At 36.6% G+C, this 22,245-nt stretch overlaps 1 protein-coding gene across 2 annotated transcripts in view; it reads right to left on the bottom strand.

Annotated features, from left to right (window-relative positions):
* ankrd28b (ankyrin repeat domain 28b) overlaps window positions 1-22,245 on the bottom strand; it is a 146,095-nt gene that overhangs the window by 85,359 nt on the left and 38,491 nt on the right. The window contains exon 1 of one of the 2 annotated variants that reach the window (XM_039736423.1): window positions 866-1,351. The exons of the other annotated variant lie outside the window; for it this stretch is intronic. Coding sequence (XP_039592357.1) covers window positions 866-988 — 123 coding nt within the window. The 5' untranslated portion in view covers window positions 989-1,351. Of the gene's footprint in view, window positions 1-865; window positions 1,352-22,245 lie in introns of those variants that run through there. 2 annotated transcript variants of the gene reach the window in all.

The raw sequence follows: 22,245 nt of genomic DNA, 5'->3' as shown, positions 1-22,245 counted from the left end.
ATACAACTTTCATCCACCCCACTGTCATATCAAAGTTAAACCACTGTCTACACATTTTAATTGCAAATTCAGGATATTAGGATAACATTGTGCAAAAGTTAGTTGCTAATCTGCATGTCCATGAAAACATTCCTAGGATAAAAGAGGTGGCATCTGGACCTCTTTCAAGGCAGGTCTAAACACACTCCCACTGCCTCTACTATTTTTATTACTTCCAATTGCTGGGTTCATATTTCCTTTCTCAGACTTTTTTGCTCAAGAAAGTAACTATTAATTGTCTGATTTACAAGGACAAAAAAGCTTGTAAGAAGTTTAATCTTTTCACTTAACCCAATTTCTTTATTACATTTTTAAGTTTTCTGATATTATTTGCATATTGTACTGTTTGTTTCATTGGTGCAAACAGCCTATGAAATGTTGCTATAAAAAAGCTGAAAGTTTGTGTTTCAGTCTTTTGCTCACCCAAATCATATCAAGCCAAATTATTACAAATGTTACCTTCCTTCAAAGGAAATTTTTTAATAACACACACACCTAATAGACAATACAAATGAAAATATGATTTGAGATTTCCATTCACATTACACTCAATATAAAATCTGAACAAAATAACTGTTTAAATGAAAATAAATTACTTAGTTTGAATGTAGTAAGGGAATTCTATGGAGTACACCCGTTAAATTAAACAGGTCTAAGCATAAAACTACAATCTAGGTAAATATAATTAAATAAGCTCTAGATCTAACAAAAATGAAATCATTTCAAAAAAGCACATTAAAGAGAAAGTAATCTTGTTAAAAGTTAATTTTTTAAAAACAACTTAATGATCAATTAAATCTAACAATTCCAGAAATTAGCAACATACCTTTCTATTGTCAGAATATGAATATCCTGCAGCAGTAATAAATTTATCCCGATTAACTTTTGAAACTAAAACTGATGGATCCTCTTCCTCCTCCTCTAACACAACAATACATACACGACTCATCCGATCAGATTTTAAACAAATAACAAATATTAAAAATATTCCAACATGCTTCTTTCTTCAGTAGTTATCCTGAGGTAGTTACCACGTTAAAATGTAAGGCAGTAAAAATCCACATGGCTGTTTCAAGTAATTCCAAAAAGAACCAAGACTCGAATTCCACACAAATCCAGACGGTTGCTAAAACAAACAACTTTAATTATTTGCATCCACCGTTTGCTAAGGCAACAATATGCTTCCTGTTTCCTCTGACAGCCTTAGTTGTTAACACTATGTTGTTCATCTGATCCCCTAACACAGATCAGAGAATCCTCACTTCACAGTAGCCAAATAGCACAACTCTGCCCATCTAACAGCATGGGCTTTTACAAGTGGGGAGGGCTGCTCATCTGGACAGATCCGTCATTGTTTCTAGTAACATGGTAGCATAGAGGAGGGGAAAGAAAAAAAAAAAAAAACAGCTTAGTAAGCAGTAATCCACGTGATCTAGAATGTGCAGAAACAGGAGATGCAGCAGCGTAGTTTCAATTGCAGTCTTTCTCAATTAGGCAGCATCAGTTGGACAAGGTCACTCTTATCAAAGCTACTGTACTTTTACCTTTCAATTGCATGATCTAATTTAAAAAAAAGAGGAAAAAAAAAAAACCCGGCACCATTTATTTTACCACATTCGATACAGAATGAAACTGTTTTGACTACAAAGCAAGGCTAATTCCTTAAGCTCAGCATGTGAAAGAAAAAAAGAAATCAAGCTCTCCTCCGTAATATTTAAGTTGCAGCACAGAGAAACAGCTCATTTCTATCCTGCAAAATGACTATGTCTGCGTCCTCCGATGGGAATCCTGCAACCGCAGAATGGAAAATATTTTGATTCTGTGTGACGAGTTTCTGCCGAAGAAGCACCCTCTGCTCTTAAAATGCAGCACCAGCTACTGCAACTGTCCTGATAGCTGGAATTTGGTGGGGGAGGAGAAGCAGCACCTATTATGTAAATGCAGGCACATTTGCAATCCTGCTCTGGTAAGAGACTAGCAGTTATAAAACTTTACAGCATGGGATCTCTCAACCAAAAGCCATAAAGTTATGAGCAACCAACACTGCTTTCTGTGAATTTAGCTGAAAACCTTAACCATCTGGTTTTGATTACAGCTTGTTTCCCATCCTACTCTTGACGTATATGATATAAAGTATTCCTTCTTCTAGCAATTTGTATACCAAGAAATTTATCACAATTTAGAAAATCCTTTCTATTTGAACATTTAACATTTGGAATCATGCAGCATTAATGTCAAAGAAGTTGTACTGATCAGGAAAGCAGTTGAAGCAGTGAAGACTAATCACATTACAGTGCACATACTACAATTTCATTCAGGAACTTACTAAGTGCAAAGTAATGTTGGGTGGGTTTCCATGGTCATTTTATTCAGTGCCAGCACTATGACTAATTTTCTCAACTCTAAAATGATTAAATTGAAGAGGAAGAAGGGGAAAAAGGGAAAACCTGTATTTTTTTTCCACTGGTAGCCGCAAAAAAGGCAGGGCCTTATTCTTTCTGCTGACAAATACCACACTGTGCAACTAACTCAGTCAATGTTAAGTGATTTCATGTGCAAGTTGGAACAATCATACTACAGACACAAAATTAACCCTTAACTGGTCTTTCGATTTTCATAACAAATCAAACTGAAACGTATTTAACTTAACATTTCACTGCTCAACTCAGTTCAGTGTCACATGAGAATTGACAACAGGGGTCAGTCATTTGTAGGACCCCTCACATACACACCTAAACAAACATTCAAAATGGTGCCAATTTGTAATCACCTATTAACCTAATCTGAACTCATTGGGAACGTGGGAGAAGAAAGCAATGTAGTCATAGGGAGAACATACTGATTTCACATACTGTTTGGGTCCAGGCTTCAAAACCAGAATGCTAGAACTTTGAAGTGGCAGCACTACCTACTTTGTAGCAATGCTGCCCACAAGTTATATGTGGAATTCAGAATGATGCATAATACATTTTTACTTCAGACAGTAGTCTAAGGTCAGCAGTCTGATTATACTGTTTTTGATTTGCATCTGCATGTGTACATGAAAAATCTTGGCTTACTGTAGATCTACTTGAATGACATTTGGCATCATTACTCCAATTTCATTGAGCTTTCTTGAAAACAGCATTGTAAAATTTTGAAATCACCCACTGAAAAGCACTGTTGAACAGGTCGGTCTTAAAACTGAGAAACATTCTGTGTGACTTCAATTACAGATCAGTCACGATACTTGTGATCAGTAATAAATTCTCACTCATAAGGGTTATCATTGACAACCATCCTGGTTAACCTACAAATAGATGTCCTCATGCAAAAGGATTACTTCATCTACCACACATTGACAACTTCTGTGACTACAAGTCACGCCTTAGTTTTAAGAAGTTCAATCTTGACACTTTTTTACCCCATTTTCTTCATTACAGCCATGGGTGGTTAACATTTTTGTGGGAGCACTGGCCCCTATTTCTACAAGAACTATTTAAGAATACAACTTAGATTTTTGTGTTACTAATTATATTTTGCTTTTTTAAAAAGGATACCAACTAACTCATAATGTTGGCCTTGATTTATTGAATGTACAGTCTTGAAACATGGATCAAAAAGTGAAGATATACAAACTGTCCCAAAACTGTCTCAAACTGAGAATTATTCAGTAACCCCTTAGACCCTAAGGATTTTTGGCATTATTAAATTACATATTTAAAAATGAACAGCTATTATTCTGCATATGTAATAAAGGAGCTTCAAAGACTGAAGAGTAGCGAGAAGCAAATGTTCAATTTTTATGCCTCAATCTGTCAACAATCAATGCAACAAGTTTAGATTGCATATCTAATAGCATTACAAAGTTTTATAGTTTGACAGAAGGTGTCTCCCTATATGGAAACAGTCTCTTACACTAAAGCGCTCTCTCAAAAGACGTATTGCAGGTAAATTTTGTTTTTTGTGAGAAAAAAAAAATCCTTTTTTTTTTTTAACATGTGAGAGCAGAAGTTGTGTTCTCAGACCCAAGACAAACTCAGACCAACTGCATACATTTAAGCTACTAGACTATAATATACATATCATACGGGCTTTGAAAGGAGACCCCCATTCCATCTTCCAAAACCATTTACATCTACATACAGCGCATCTGCTTACTTTGAAAAAGAATGACAGCTGGTTGTACATGAAAGAAGTCATTTCGCTGTACTTCGAACATGTGACAGTACTATTACTACTACTACTATAAATGTAAAAACAATATCTGAGTGGGAAATTTGGGGGTGTTTTTCATTGACTGGTGAGCAGCACCTTGCTAAATTAGAAGGAAAAACCGATGGTGGAAAACACAAGCAAGTACTTCCAAGAAAATATGTTTCAGTCGGCTAAAAAACTGAAGCTTGGACAAAAGTTTATCTTTGAGTGCAAAATTACCTCAAATGCAAAGCCAAAGGAACATGGGGTAGCTGAAAGACAAGAAGGTAAAAAGTGACTTTTTAAGCTTTAAGTGGCAATATTTATGTAAAAACCATATTTATTATTTTTCCCCCCTAATAAAAAATACAAATGCCACGTTGGGGGTAACATTAAGTTGTGGATTTTTGAAATAAAATTCAGCTAACAAAATTTCAGTGAAGAATTTCTTATTCAGTAAAATAAGACCATTTTGAATGGTCTGAATAAAATAAATATCTTGAAGAACATCAGATCATTCAAATGCTTTGATGTTGAACGGTTTCTTTACAATCTTCAATAAACAGTGTTCTGTTTAATGTTGGAGTTTTTAAAACTGAATTACCTTCTTTAGGGGACTTCATAAGCTTCATCATCAGACTCTCTATCGGTCACTTTGGTAGAAATCTAATGTCACAGAAATTATTTCACAAGACGACAGGTGTTTGTCAAAGGTGACACTAGTGGAAGGGCTATATAGGCTTCATAAACTAGAGGGGCATGGCAGATTCCTAAGCTAACAGAATAAAACACATGGTGCCTACCTGACAGTGGGACCATAAAGTACACAACAATTATTGATGCAATCAAATAGCCAAAAAAAAATAAAAAATCTACTGATAATCTTCTGAACAGAGCACTAGATGCAGGTTTCACGTTCATGCTAAAACGTTTTACTTTTCTGATAAAGGCACCACGAAAGAATAAGGACTAATTATTAAACACAAAACATTATCAGCAGCTTTAAAAAGATTTATACAAATATTTAAACTAAAGAGGCTCATGGAATCGACTTATCATTTATCTGTAAGCAGAAGAGAACCTGAAAAATATTTCTGTTATTGTATGACGTAATCTTGCTTGACTGATTAGTAAATTCTACACCCAGGTTAGTCCATTTATATATCAAGAAATTATGAATATATAAAAAAGTGTAAAGGTGGAAACCATGTGACCTTAGGCAATGAACACATATGCACTGACATAGTCCTCCATGGACATTTTCTTTATGTCTCTTTTTCTAGTCATACATTTTCTCTAAACTGCATTATAAATAAACAAATCCCCCACTTAAGATGTTATTTGGATCAAGATGTTGAAGAAATCTCTGCAGTCTGCATAGGTACAGTCATACCCAAACACTAACAAATCACATGTATTCTTTCTCACTATGAAAATAAAAAGCAGTTAGTAGACAACTAGCTAATTGTGATACACCGGAGTAGTCAACTCTGGTACCCCAGTGGCTGCAGGTTTTTGGTTTAACCAAATTTTTAATTAAAAATCATTTATTTACTACTAAAGCAAAATGCTTTAACTCGTTTGATGTAATTCAGAGAACTTGATTGCCTATTTTAGATTTAAACAGCTGTATTAAGGTTTTGATTGTTGCCCTTTCTTTTTGCCCAACCATCAATTAATAATTAGGTGCAAATGACAAGGGAACCAAAAGCTCTCCAGCTAATGTGTTTCCATTTAAAGCTGTACACATGCATTATGAAGGATCTGTGTTAATAAATGTTTGAGATGAAAGGGAAGGACCAAGAGGTACAAATCTGTTCTGGACCATAAAACAACTCAGAAAGGGTAGGAAAGCTAAATCTCTTGTGATGGAAACTTTGTGAAGTAGGACTGCAAACATTTATCCTGTATCGGGTTTGACTCACAATGCCACATACACGCCTCACAACTCTTGAGCAGTGATGACCTAAGCAAGCTATGAAAGTCATTATGAAAGAACATCCAAGCTTCTGGCACATTCCCTTTTCAATAGCTGTTTCTTTCACTCTTACAATGCATACAAGGCATCTCTTCCCTGAGAGTCTCTCTGCGAGACTGGTAATGCTTTGAACTTAATTATCATCTACTGTTTTGTTGATTTCCTTTGACTGGAAATACAACCCCAAATCAGAATAAGTTGAGACAGTACGGAAAATTAAAAAAAAAAAAAAAAAGCAGTGATTATTAAATTTATTTTGACTTTTTTTTTTTAAATTGCAGACAGCATGAACTTGTAATAGTTCTGAAACCGAGACCAAAACCTCAATTCAAAAGCCCATGGTATCGTATCTTGTCACAGTTCCGAAAGACGGACCAGCGCTTGCACGCTTGGGCTTAAAGCCCAAAGTCATGCTTTTGGGGCATAACTGCAACACAAAACTTAATTTTTTTTAAAAGGAAACCCATGAAAATATGCAACGTATGCATGGGGAGCTCTTTCCTCCATACCGGTATAGTGAACATGACAGGTGTTGTATCCAATTCACTCCCCGCTGTCAAAAATGTCAATCAAACTTCGAAATCTGTGATGTTTCACAAGCAGGGCATGTCCAGAAATCTATACTAGAGCGTGCACATCCCTGGGGATAAGTGCAAGGTGCGAATGGTATTCTTTTAAAAAACAGTTATTACTGCTCCCCCAACTTTTTTCTCTACTGCACGTGAGACAGCCAATGCGAAAGTAAAAATGGAGTTACAAAACAATTGTGTGAATACTTAAGCATTTGCTCAGTGATCTGGAACCCGGATACGAAGTGCTGTGAGAATTGAGCAATGAAATTTCATTGCTTTAACTACAGATGGGTCAGACCTCCAATGCAACAGAGAGCTTTATTACAATCATGGCGCACTACTTTGCAGACAACTGGGTAATTGCAAACCCTGTTCTCCAGAGAGGCTCTTTCTATGAAAGACACACATGTGGCTACTTGCCAGAAACACCACACAAAGCTGCAGTGGAGTGGAAAATTAACAGACCAAACACTACCATTCCCATGATAACAGATAAGTCTAAGAGCTTTGTGAATGCAATTGAAGCTGCTGGATTTTAACCACATATTTGACGCTTTGCAAATAGTGTACATTTAAACCTGGCATAACAGAAGGGAATTGAAGTTAAGCAGATAGCCCAGCTTTAGACAAAGTGAGAAAAGTGGTTTTAGGGAATCATTACATCCCTTATATCAAGCCAAGGTGTTTAATTTCTTGTCTGGTCAGCTTCATTTCATTTGTTAATATACATCCATTCCTGCATTTCCGGCCAGTAAGACAGTCCAAAAAATGTTGGGACAGTAAAACATTCACCACTTTGTAATGTCCCCATTCCTTCTAACAACAATTAAAAGATGGCTTGGCGCTGAGAAACACCAAACGATGAAGCATTTCAGGTGTTATTTTGTTTCATTCTTCTTGCAAACATATCTTAAGGTGTGCAACAGTATTGGGCCATCTTTGTCACATTTTTCATTTCAAAATTCTCCACACATTCTCTACTGGGGCAAGTCGGGACAGCAAACAAGCCAGTAGACAGGCCAGTCCAGCACCCATACCCTACTCTTCCGCAGTCATGCCTATGTAATGTATGCAGAAAATAGTTTCAAATTGACAATTTGATAATGTATGGATGTCCCTGGAAAATATGTTGTCTTGAAGGCAGCATATGTTGCCCTAAAACCTCAATGTACTTTTCTGCACATCACAGAAGAATAAATTATGTTTGCTGAGAGCACGGACAACAACCCCATACTATGACAGACCTTGGCTTTTGGACTTGTTGCAGATAACATTCTGGACGGTCCTTTTTGTTTTTGATCTGAAGCATATGGCATAAGTTTCTTCCAAACCTGATCTGGAAAACTGATTTATCTGAACACAATACACATTACACACTTCCACTGTGCGACGGTCCATCCTAGATACCTCTGAGAGAAGTTGACACCACTTCTGGAAAAGGTTAACATTGAAGTTTTAAGTGCCATTTGTGAAAGTAACTCTGTATTGTAGTGCTTGAAAAAGGTGTGCCAAAGTAATCCCTTGCCCGTGTGGTTATATCAGATATCGATGAGGGATGGCTCTTGATGCAATGCTGTCTGAGGGATTGGAGATCACAGGTGTACAGCTTTGGCTTGTGCCACTGCCCTTTATGCATTGAATTTCCTCCCGATTCCTTGAATCATTCAATGATATTACGCACTGTCAAGGGAGAAATATGCAAATCCCTTCCAATCTTTCTTTGGGGAACACTGGTTTTAAACATTTTAATATCTTCTCACACATGTGTTAAAATAAAAATCCTCTGCCCATCTTTGCTCCTAAAGACTCAGCCTTTTGTGTATACTGGTTTTGTACTAAATCATGATTACGATCACCTGTTGTTACCGCCAGTCTGAAATTACATCATTATTTAATTATGTTACCTCCTTACTGCCCCTAATCTGTCTTCATCCCAACTTTTTTTTTGATGTGTTGCAGGCCTGAAATTCAGGAATGGATGTATATTAACAAATGAAATGAAGTTGACCAGACAAAACATGAAATATCTTGGGTTCATACTGTCTGCAATGAAATAAAAATTAAGTAAATGTAAGAATCATTGCATTTTTTTATTTTCATTTTCTATATCGTCCCATCTTTTTCTGATTTGAGTTTGTACTTATAATGGTTGATGTGTGTTTTATTTCATGTTATTCTTAAGTCTCTTTGGTACTGTGGATTTATGGGCAGGACCACAATCACTGCTTTGACTGACAGATCTGATGAGCAAAGCCAAGTGTTAAGTAGCTTAGGAGGACAGTAGGTGGTCCCCATATTTGCTTGTGTCCAACTGTAAAATGTTCTCTTTATACATGTTTGTTTACAAGAAGGTGAAAGGACTGTTTGAAGTTGGGTTAGAGAGGGACCTCTGTAAGCCGTCTTGGATTTTTGTGTTTCTGGACGGTAAAGATCACAGATATGGCTTAATGCACACTTGTTTTTTTTCTACAATTTCTCCTTGTGGATTCTCTATTCTACAGAGCTTATGGCCTATAAATCAGTTATCTCTTGAAATATCTGGAGCTTTAGACTGAATGTCAAAAATTAGCAAATGAGCCTGTAATTGATGTTGCGCTCCTATACTAATCCAGGCCATTTAACAAAAGAATTTGCCCAGATTTTGTAATAAGCACTGTAACCTAGTAGCCTCTGCAAATTCTAACTCTAGAAAACCGTGGTTAATTTTGCTAAAGTACAACTTGCAAAATTATATTATTAGGCATAGATTCAGATGGCTCTGATAGCTTCTGTTATGGGTTGATGGAAATCAGTAGGAGGATAGCAGTGCTCTGTTGTGTTTTCTGCATCAAACCCACAGAAATACAATTTCCCCCCCATAATTAAAGAGCCAGATCTTAAATGTGAAAGAACAAAGTATTATTTTAGATAGGTATGCAAACTCTTATACACATTTGTTTGCGAAGTAAAATGTTAGCTCCCCTCTCACAGTATAGTTCTCATTTGACTCACTTACTGTGCATTTTTTTTTCTAAAACCCTTACTCGCATACCCTCTTACTAATGCATCTTTTGAAATGGCTACTCTTTCAGAACATAAGTATGCAATGTTGTTTTTAAAATTTCCAGTTGCTCTCATCTTTTACCACTCATTTGAGGTTTATGTCTGTCCTGCTCCAGAATAACAGTTTGAGGCACCATTTCATCCAATTGAGGACTATTGATGAGCAAACTCTTCACCATGATTTTGGCAAAATTGTGGAAATGTTAGGAAACTTTGCCACACTCTGTGAAATGTACTGAAGTCAATAGGGAAGGAGGATCTGAACAGATTTCAAGTTGATTATAATGGTGCAGTGGTCTTTTAAGTGTCCCCGAGGGCTAGGGTTGTGTCTGCTAACTATACTGGACCAACTACTATGGCCAAAAATGTGACCAGAGCTGTGAGACAGCTTTGCTAACTACTGCACTACCATACTTCATGCAACAAAAGAAGCAGACCACAAAAAGTACAAAAAAAAGGCCACAAACTAGCAGTAAGTTATTTTAAAAATTGAAATAAATATTTTCATTATTATTATTTCTCAGGGTCTTGCATATTTTCTGACTTTGGGAGGGGAAGGGGCATGGAGGGCGCCATTCAAGTTTGTTTCGAGTTACCACCCTGTTGTGTACTGTAGCTAATTGCACGTGCATTCAGCCAATTTGCGAAATTAGCCACACAGTAGGTAAAAAGTGTGGTGTTTAGAGGGTTAAAACAAGGTCAAAAATCAAACTGTTCCATCACTAAATTTTCTTGATGTATTGTGATGCAATACAGATGGCAAAGCTGCCATCCCAAACAGACTAGTTTCATTCTCATTCTAGTCATGCAGCATAGGCGTTTAGCAAGGGTGATTTTAACATGATCAACACACTGCACTAAACCATTGTGCCAGTAATCTTTTAACCACTACATTATTTCACAACTTTTTCAGATAGATAAATGTGCTAGACAACATTGTCCCTCACCTTACTTACTTTTTAATTTCTCACACAAGTCCCTTTTCTTTGCACTCTTGATTTTCTTACTTCTATTACAATATATGGCTCCATATATAGATCACACTTTGCTATTTCATAATTGCTTCCTCTATTCTCCATCACATTCTTTGTCTGTTCAAATTCTTTTGAGAATCATTACCTACAAAAAATTAACTTACCAAATGTGAAATTATATCATTAAATTATATTCACCATTAGGCTATTTTCACTCCCTCCATTCTCACTAGCCATTCTGGGGGAAAAAATACCCAGACACTAACATCACTTGTTTTTTGCAGGATATCATGGCAACAATTACTGTTGCACTGTTTAGAGTATCAGTTTAATGAAGCAAAACCATGGCATGATTACCAGATAAGGTGAGTGCCTTTTCATTTAATTTTACAGCACAGATTTTGTAAGTGTGGGAGTACACAGGAGAGATGATGATACATAATGGGGAAATAGACTTATTAAGCATTCACGCATATGTGAAAAATTGGAACAGCCATCCCCTCATTGGTGCTCAGAGGATGATTTAGAACACCTAGAATCGCAGTGAGTCTAAAAGGTCAGAGTAGGAAATATTGAGGGGAGGAAGAAACAACGTACAGAAATGTCAGTCTGCTGCGGAACTGGTTTGTAGATAGTTGGCCCTAATCTGTCTCTGGTCTTTTATGTGTATTTTACTTCTGATTTTTTTTCGCTTTGAAAAGCAGCATCTATCATACCTCTCTCCCAGTTCTGCATAGGCTTTAATGATTCTACATCAACCGAGGACCTCAATTATGATGGAGATTGGTGCTATCGGGGATGGAGGTCACTTTTTTTTTTTTTTACCCATTACTTTAATTTTTACAAATACTGAATTTCACTGTTCATGACATTTTTGATTAAAAACAATGATTATAAAAAGAAAATAAGCTACAAGTGAGAGGAAAAAAAACATACCTAATTGGTATTGTGGGAAACAGAATATCCTTAAAACAAAAACAATATCAGTGCAGTGGTTTTCTAATAGCAATGTACAATACATTTATTAAGAACTGTTTGAGCTGTACTTTTCAGTTTTGGTGTGGAAAAAAATGTTACTTTTCTAAAACCACTGCATTTTTTTCTAATCAAAACTTCCCCGATTATATTATATAAGCTATCATAAGAAAAAAAATACTACACAAATGCTGTGTTGAAAAATCAGACATTCACAAATTACTTAGTAGTAATTAGTACCTTCTTCTTTTGCTTAGGGGATGAACATTAGTTTAAGCTCAACTCTGTAGTTAAATCCTTTTAGATGTGCAAAAGTCTCCTTTAAATTAAGCTATGCCAAATACTAACACCACTTTTCTGACACTATAAAACAGAAAATGGTAATGTTTGCTTTTATTTTTTTGGGATCAAAAAAGCCAAAAATAAGTAACTAGTGTTTAGAGAAACATGTGAGTCATAATGATAGAACTGGGTGTTTTCTACACACAATATATGTATAAAACATTCACATAAAAAAAGATAAAATGACTCATTCAGCCTTGACTATTTTCATCTACATCTGGCTATTTAAGTTATAATAAAATGACTTGATTGTGATACTCTGATTCATTTCCTACTTGTCTAAAATATCAAATGTAAAAAAGTACTTTTCTAAGCAACTGATACTGAATATTTCTACCTTGTAGTTTATTGCCTGTGACAAAATATTGAAGATTACAGACTGCATGGGTGTGAAAAATTCAATACCAAACCCACCAATTCCCACTCCAAAATTGCACAAAACATTTTTATTGCTTATCATTCCCACAATCAATCTTGCTACATCCATATATAGAATAACTTAAAGATGAATTACACATGCACAGTACTTCAGTCCTTTGATGAACCACTTATTCCATTTTTGAAAAGGGACAGGAAACTGCCACACATTGTGAAAAACAGCACAAAAAGAGAGAAGACCAGAATAAATTTATCAAAACACTTTGAATTTTTGAAGGAGGCATCCTTAAGCCAAATGGCTTATTGTGTTTACTTTCGCACAGTGCCCCCCTTCCTATGTCTGCTTTCTGTAAAAATGACCTTGAATTTGATCTGTATGCACAACACAATATGCAACCTGAAATTTTGTGAAAACACAAACAATCTTGTGACTAATCATGCACTGCAATTGACATAAGGAGACAGCATTAGCGACAAGGGAGTATGCGATAAAAAACAAAAATTACTATAGGCAATACATGTTTTGATATTTTCAATTTGGACTTTCTCACAATAGTTTACAACTTACTTAACAACCACTATTCAACTGGAAATACTCTAATACTGTACAGGGGTGTCCAACTCTGGTCCTGGTGGGCAGCAGTGGCAGCAGGTTTTCATTCCAACCATCTTCTAAATTAATGACAAGTTTTTGCTGCTAATTAACTTCTTTTGCCTTCAATTTAATTAACTTGACTCAGACCTCTGAATTGTTTCCTTTTTCCTTAATTCACAGCCAAACAATAATGAAACAGAAAAAGAGTGGACACTCGACCAGCTAACCAGTGTTCATCACGCAATATCTGAAGATAGAAGATAGAAAGGTGAAGGTCTTGGTAATGTTGATCTGCTCAGGTCATCAAAACATTTTGACAGTGTTTGTAGAAAAAACAGAAAATTAACAGTTTTGGAAATGTCTGCTGTGGCCAACTGTGAGTAACAAGCCATGGAATTAAATAATCCATCCATTATCCAACTCGCTATATCTCAACTACAGGGTCATGGGGGTCCGCCGGAGCCAATTCCAGCCAACACAGGGCACAAGGCAGGAAACAAACCCCGGGGCAGGGTGCCAGCCCACCGCAGGGAATTAAATAATAGGTTAAATTAACAGCTCATTCTCATTAAGTAATTGGTTAGAATGAAATTGGTTGGAGTTTGAAGCCCTGATTTAAATGTTGCCTTACCTCACATCTCATTTCTGTTTGGCTGCCAATTAATGAAGAAAAGAATCAATTCAGAGGACTAAATCCTTAAAAACAGGCCTATTAAAATGAAAGTAAATGAAGTTAATTCGCAGTGAAAACTGGCCAATGAATAGGAAAAGGGTTAGAATGAAAACCTGCAGCCACTGTAGCCCTCCAGCATTGGAATTGGACACCCCTACATTAATGCCTTGTTTGTAAAATGGAGGGGAAAAATGAATTACAAACTGTATTTTGTTTAATTTACAAAATTGTTCATTGTTCATTGTTGTCTTCATTTCTGCAAAGTAACCTCCAGTGAATCAGTAGATTTGTGCAGCATTTTTTAGAAATTTTAATATTACATTGGGATGATCTGCCTGCAGTTAGTCTGCTTATGTCTACAGCCCTAGCGGCAGTATGTGAAATAATCACGCCTGCTCAAAGTCCCTGGTGCTATGGATGGAAAGCAGAACCTCAGTTACTAGAAAAGATGTTCAAATGCTTCTTTTCCTTAAAACAATTCTACTGTTAATGAGCTTTAATTATAGTCGAATACTATGTTACAATGTCTTAATTAGACTACTTGGATATTTTACTATTTAGCTCAGAACATTCTTGCATGAATGTATTTAAAAGTGTAATTTTAATATCAGAGTTTGCAGCATTTAGATTAATAATACATAGAGGTGTATTATTTGAAAATACTATTTTCAAATGCTTATGTTAATGGTTAAATTCAAATGAGTTTTTGTTCTAAAGAAGAATTAAAATTTTGATTTGATTTCATTTTGATACTTTCTATAGACACATTTGTCGAAAACTGTACTTGTAGCATAAAACTGCTATGCTTGCCAATACTATGGAGAAAAACCTCAGTTTCTGTAGGAATTTAACCTCCTTAGTGTTACATTTTTTCCTCAAAAAAAAAAAGTAAAAAACATTGCATTTTTTGGCATGGAAAAAAAATGACATTTTTATTAAATCTCACCTTTCTACTATAAAATGAGTAAAACACTAAAATTACAAAGACAGAAGTGTAAACAGTATAATAATGAAACATAATATGAAATGAATATTAATAATTATACTAATACCGTTCATACTGTCAAATATGTCTTTTGTGTTGTATATCTTTCAACTGGAAAACTGCTTAGGTGAAAGGCCATTTACCCAACACTGTTCAGCATAACAGTTCGTCTCAATAACAATTCTTTCAATTATGTCATCATAAAAAAATAACTTCAAGTAAGTAGGAGGATCTTGGCTGTTAACCTTTCACTTTTATTCATGACTGCTCCACAAAATCAAAGCAAGGTGGTGCTGGTTTATTTTAAGCAAGGTCAACAGAAACCCAAATGCGAGTATCACATTCGGATTCATCAGAATCACTTTGGTTTCGCTGTCCATTTCAGTTTCACTGCCTGAAGACAGATTCACTTCATCATCACTGCTGATAAGAGGCTCCTCCACATCATTGTTTGTATCATTGTCAAGAGCATGTAACACCTGGACTGCTGACAAACATTTCTTACGAGATACTATTATGAGACTAGGAGAAGACGTCCCCACAATTACATAAGACACGCCCATTCCATTGCCCGAGTAATACTCGGGAGTAACACAGTTAACATTTTTACACCATGAGTAATCCTTGGGTCTAACACTTACACGAGACAAGACTATACAGTTGCCCGAGTGGCACTCAGGACTAACGCTTTTAGCACTATTTTCAAAGCCAGAGTAACGCTTGGGTCTAATTCTAGGCAAGTTAATATACTGTAGTGACAAGTCCACTAGTCTGAGGCTTCAAGGTATCCTGTTGGAGCACTAGTTTTTTGCAGAACAGCTTAATGGCCGACTAAATTTTAATTTTAGCACCTTTCCAGCTATTGTTGGAAAAAAAAAATATATATATTACAATGGGCCATTTGTGGAATTTTCCAATGAAGGGTTGGATCAGTTACACAGGCGGCACAAAGAAAGCAGGCAAGACAAATGCAGACAAACATGCAAGGAACCGAGAACGATGCTCTCAGTTTGTTCATGTACATGTATCAAGTTCTTCAAGTTTTACTATAACAGTGTAATTCAGTGTATTCTTCCTCAGCAGCCTTTTAATACTACAGCTTTTGCTGCTAGTATTTTTTTTCCCCCCACTCTGTACCAAACAGTCACATGTGAATTAAGGATCTAATTTTCTCCAAGACAGCACACCTGAGAAAGACAGAAGTGCTGCTACTTCATGTGACCCATCACCGTAGGTTCAAATCCAACACGTTTTCATTCGCTGTGTGGAGTTTGTACAATCTGTCTGTGTCTGCAGTCATCCATCCATCCATTCATTCATCTTCTTCCACTTATCCGAGGTCGGGTCACGGGGGCAGCAGCTTGAGCAGGGATGCCCAGGCTTCCCTCTCCTCGGCCACTTCTTCTAGCTCTTCCGGGGGAATCGCGAGGTGTTTCCCAGACCAGCCGGGAGACATAGTCCGTCCAGCGTGTCCTGGGTCTTCCCAAGGGCCTCCTCCCGGTTGGACGTTCCCGGAACACCTCGCCAGGGAGGCGTCCAGGAGGCATCCTGATCAGATGCCCGAGCCACCTCATCTGACTCCTCTCAATGCGAAGAAGCAGCAGCTCTACTCTGAGCCCTTCTGAGCTTCTCACCCTGTCTTTAAGGGAAAGCACAGACACCCTGCGGAGGAAACTCATTTCAGCCGCTTATATTTGCGATCTCGTTCTTTGTGTCACTACCCATAGCTCATGACCATAAGTGAGGGTAGGAACATAGATCGACTGGTAAATTGAGAGCTTTGCCTTATGGCTCAGCTCCTTTTTCACCACAACAGACCGATGCAGAGCCCGCATCACTGCGGACACTGCACCAATCCGCCTGTCGATCTCACGCTCCATTCTTCCCTCACTTGTGAACAAGACCCCGAGATACTTGAACTCCTCCACTTGGGGCATGATCTCGCTCCCATTCCTGAGAGGGCATGCCACCCTTTTCCGGCTGAGGACCATGGTCTCGGATGTCTGCAGTCATCTTAACATTACTCCAGTTTTTCTCACACACATCCCTGAAGACATGCATGTTAGGATAATTGATAATGCCAAACTAGCCGTGTGTGTGTGTGTAGGTTTGCTCACACACACTAATGGACTGGTACTCTCTCCAGGTTTTCCTGTTTTGCACCCATTGCCGCCAGCATACCCTCCACCTCCCAGAGACCCTTAACCGGATTCAGCAGGTCTGAGAATGTTATAGTATATTATTTTGAGACTATATTTGCTAATGACATCTGTTTGAGCCCCAGTTACTCTTCAGATTAATTGATTTTAAAAAGCATACCTGTACATATTGTACGTTGCATTTTATGAGAAACATTTTCTTTTATAAAGTATAGCTTTCAATGTAAAATACCAGTAATTATATTTTTACTTACTGCACATAATCAGGTTAGGTCATGTTAGGGAGCATGCACTGATACAGTGTGTTGTCACACCCACCACACAACGATATAGCTCGGGATCCTGGTTGGCAACCCTCCAGGCATGACATGAGGTCCAGTCGCACCCTTCCGAAAATGACCCACTATCTACCACAGCCAGGTGTTATGTGGGCGTCCCCTTGGCCTGGTCCAGTCACTCGGGTCCTCAACAACGTAGATCCTGCTAGCCGGATCACCCTTAGGGAATTGCGCCACATGGCTGTAGTGCGGTAACTGATACTCTCTCACAATGCAGGTAATGTGCCTCATTCAGGAACTCCATGAGGAACCGCTCATTCAGCACAAAGTCAAACCAACGTTACCCAAGGTTTCTCCGAAGAGACACAATATAAAAGGAGTCCAGTCTTTGTCTCAGGTCACTGGATAGTGTCCATGTCTTGCAACCATATTGCAAGACAGGAACAGGACTCTAAATACTTGGACCTTCATCTTTTTACAAAGATAGTGGGAGCACCACACACCCCTTTCCAGTGACCTCATGACCCACCCATGCTCTCCCAATCCATCTACCGACTTCAGAGGAAGAATCACCAGAGACATGAATGTCACTGCCAAGGTAAGTAAACCTCTTGACAAGGTTGACACTCTCTCTGCTGACAGACACACTGCTGACGGCTGTGCCTAAGAGGTCATTAAAGGCCTGGATCTTGTTTTATATCCAGGACAATTGCAAGTCCAGACACTCAGTCTCTCAAGAGCCCTGATCAGAGACTTCATTGACTTCTCGAAGATCTCAGCATTGTTGGTAAAGTCAAGATCAGTGAATTGCTTTTTTTTTGCAAACAGATGCCCCACAGCCGCTGGACCCCACAACCTAGCCCAACACCCCGTCCATGCAAACAGTGATTCTGGGTTGGCCAGGGGTATGCTCTTGCTCCTACTCGCACTTAATGCCTCCTGTTAATTACGATGTCAGATATCTAAAATTACATTTTCAGCAGAAGCAAAATTCTAATTTGAGACATCTGTAATTATGTTTTGACTAATCCAAATTAAAATTTTAGATATCTAATTAGAAATAGAAGTTGTACAGAATATTACTAATATAATTATTTCAAATAAATTAAAGATATCTGTAATTAAAATTCTGATTAGTTAAAATGTAATTATAAATATCTTTTAATGAATGCTTTAAGACATTGATGGGAAAAATTCTTCATTCTTCATTAGTTAAAATAAAATTATGGATCTCTAATTTGAACTCTGTCTAGTCAAAATATAACTGCAAAAATTAAAACGAGAATTGGCATGTATAAAATATGAACTACTGCAAGATATTAAAACGGCCTGCCATATGCTAAGACAATTTCAACTTTTAAAGATACTTTAATTAGATGAACAAGTCCAAATTTTATTGAAGGACTGCACCATTCATTCTAAACTCTGCAACAATAAAAGCAGTGCCAGAGTAATAAAGAACTAAATTTTTGTTCATCTTGACATGTGTCTGATATGTTTTATTAAAAAGGAGTAGTAATGAATCCTAGGACTTTTATTATTTTTTTTTTTTTTATAATTCGAGTCCTTTAGGTTCTGCTTTATAAATTTACATTGTTGCACCCAAACATACTCATTCAAGATATTGGTTATCCCACTATTCCTTTTAGTAAAGAAGAATAAATGCATTTGATTCTACGAGAATAAATAAATGGACATATTCCTTGTTAAGATTGTCTTTTTCTGTACAAAAAAAACACCACTAGATGTCACTAATACATTAATGTTTCTCGGTTCATAAGAGAAGAAAGTTAACATTCCTGTCCAAGTTTACTTCAGACGTACAGACTGAATGGTATTTATCCACATTTAATATTAGATTTTAAAAGAGTACTAAACATTCCATAACAGAGCAAATGCACATTAAAATTGGAATAAATTACATGAAAAAATTATATTAATAGTCATAACAAAAACAATTGAAAATTGTGTGTTACTACTAAGCCTAATAACACGCTATGAGCTTTAAACACCACAGCAGGCTAACTTATTGAAATCTAAAACGAAAACACTGAAAGAGAGTTACATATGGGAAATCAAATGTAGTCATTTGTTCTGTAGAATCAAATTTCATTCTGATGATCATTACAGTAATTTAATATCTCTGTAAGCACCAAAATAAGACAGCAGGGAAATACAGCTGGTGGCACTGCTGCCTCGCAGTGCATGGTATCCACATTCCATTCTAGGGAAGCTTGTTTTCTATACTGAGAGAGCACAATTTTTTAAAGATATGAACTGAATACCCTCTTGGTCCAATAATTAAATTCTACAGTCTGAAAATATATATGGTTTGTTGAATTGGTACCTCTTGATTTTACAAATGAGCAAGCTACAATATTTCTATGCAACTGAAGAGCATAACCTGTCTGGAAAGTTTTCAAAATAAAATAATAGGTCAGAAAATGAATGAGTGAATAAATAGATGTTAAATGTGGTTGTTAAAAGTTATATAACAGAAAGAAAATATAAAGAAGTTAAGGAAAATCTATGTAATGGCACTTTTGTTATTTCTAAACAGCAAACAAACAATCCTTTTCACTTCATGGAACTACTTTAAAATAAAGAATTCACTGCTATAATCCTTATATAAAATTTTATACACATATGGACTAATGTGCAGATACAGAAGCTGTTAAAAAAATATCAACATTGGCAAATTAGTTTTCAATTTTAATTTCTTTTCAACTTGAAAGTTACAAACCAATATGTATTTTTAATAAGCATTAAAGATGGATATACTCTAGGTGGTTTTGGAACATATGGCTGATACAATATCAACTAATAATAATACTGAAAATTCAATGTTACACCATGTATTGGATTGAATGAAAACTAGAGAGAGAACTAGTGCTCTGACTCTACATCCAGTGTTCAGTAGCAAACAATTTCCACTTTTTATCAAATTATTGATGAAATGGTTAAGTGAACAAGGTATTTGAATGGTGCTTGAATGTTACCATCTTACTTACCGAAAAGAAGACAATTTCTGATGTCTGGTAGCACTGCAGAGTTAGGCGTGCAGCAATACAGCTTTGCACAGGTATGTAATGTCTAGTGTTTGTTTTCACCAGCTGATATAGACAATTTCATTTAAAAGAAAATAAAGCTAAAGTATTGCTTTGTTGGTATTTTTAAGTTACAAAGTAAGACACTTTTTTAAAAGCATACATCACGAAAGTTTTGGAATCTGCTAAATGTCAGATGCCTCAACACAAAAATCTCATACCACACGATAATAGAACACTTTCTAAAGTGCTTGTTTCCATGGAAGGCAGCTACCCAGTTTTATTTGTGTAATTCAGAGCCTAAAATACGATAATTATTTATATGTTTAATGAAAGATTATGGTTTTGGATGGTTTGAACAGATCCCAAACTTTAACATTAACAAAAATGCGGGTAGATCTCAAATATTCAGTGCATGCAAGATGACCTATGAATACTTTTGAATTAGAATACTGCTGCAAAGAAGAGGGAAAAATCCTAGAACAGAAAGACAGTATGCTGGCTGCAAGACATGTTTGGAAGCTCTGGGTGCTTAAACCTTTGTACATGCTAAATCCTTATATATAATTTGATGCTATCCGTATGTGTGGTGTTTGCGTCAATACTTTGACTCAATATAAGTTAGAACCATGCAATGGGACTCTGCCTCTGTAGTTAGAACATAACGTGGCAAACGCGGATGCAGTATTGCATGATTGGCTAAGAATGTTCGAATGCTTCAGTGACACCGCTGGACGGCAGAGTATATTAAGTCAGTGTTGGTTCAAGCAGGTAACAGAAAGTTCGGTTGGTTTTTGGAACGTTGGTTTGGTGGGGCGTACTTTCCAGTACTAACATCGTCGACTGACAAACCCTTCCACAGCTCCGGAACCATAAGTAATTTAGAACATATCGCAATTTGCTTGGTACGTCGAAATCAATCTTTGGGCAGTTCGGTTTTGGCATCCGTCCTTCTGACATCTATTTGCAAACTGAGTCATGACGGCTGTGTATTAACAACAGTCATTGTTTAAATTTTAGCCGATCTCAGATCTAAAATGACCACACCAACATAATTATTACTCTGACTCTGATTAGAGTCGTAAAATACGGTTTGTCTTGAAAATTTGTTTGCCGGAATAAATCAAATGACGTGTGCCAAAGAGCCGAGTTCACGTCTCGTAGCCCCGTTTAAACAGGAAGCTCTTCATTAAAGCATTAAAGATGGATATACTCTAGGTGGTTTTGGAACATATGGCTGATACAATATCAACTAATAATAATACTGAAAATTCAATGTTACACCATGTATTGGATTGAATGAAAACTAGAGAGAGAACTAGTGCTCTGACTCTACATCCAGTGTTCAGTAGCAAACAATTTCCACTTTTTATCAATTATTGATGAAATGGTTAAGTGAACAAGGTATTTGAATGGTGCTTGAATGTTACCATCTTACTTACCGAAAACAAGACAATTTCTGATGTCTGGTAGCACTGCAGAGTTAGGCGTGCAGCAATACAGCTTTGCACAGGTATGTAATGTCTAGTGTTTGTTTTCACCAGCTGATATAGTTCACGTCTCGTAGCCCCGTTTAAACAGGAAGCTCTTCATTACATCGGCTGAAAATGTCTATTTTAAGCACAAATCAGTGCCATGATAACAAAATTATTTCAAGGACTTAAGAAACAAATAATTCTTTGCAGAGAAAGTAAGGATTTCACAAACGTAGAATTTGTAGCCCGATTCAATCGGGCTCCCAGTCGCTAGTTTTTATATATGAGTGAAAGACTCAAAAACAAAGCAAGGGTCAAATCAAAACCCAGATATATTTTAAGAAATGGTAATGTAATAAGAGAGGTTTCTGTACACAGCGTTGGACATCACAAACGATGCACCATTGCTTTAAAAAAAACAACATGTGCTGTCACATCGTGGCAACAAAGCTACAAAATGGCGGCAACCCCAAAAACTAAAATGACGCCACTGTAAAATACAAATCATATCAATAATAACAATAGTAATAATAATAGTCCCAGATATAATATATATT

This window comes from Polypterus senegalus, chromosome 15 (assembly GCF_016835505.1).
Source record: "Polypterus senegalus isolate Bchr_013 chromosome 15, ASM1683550v1, whole genome shotgun sequence".
Classification (NCBI taxonomy): Eukaryota; Metazoa; Chordata; class Cladistia; order Polypteriformes; family Polypteridae; genus Polypterus; species Polypterus senegalus.
This window is presented reverse-complemented; position numbering and strand designations above follow the sequence as displayed.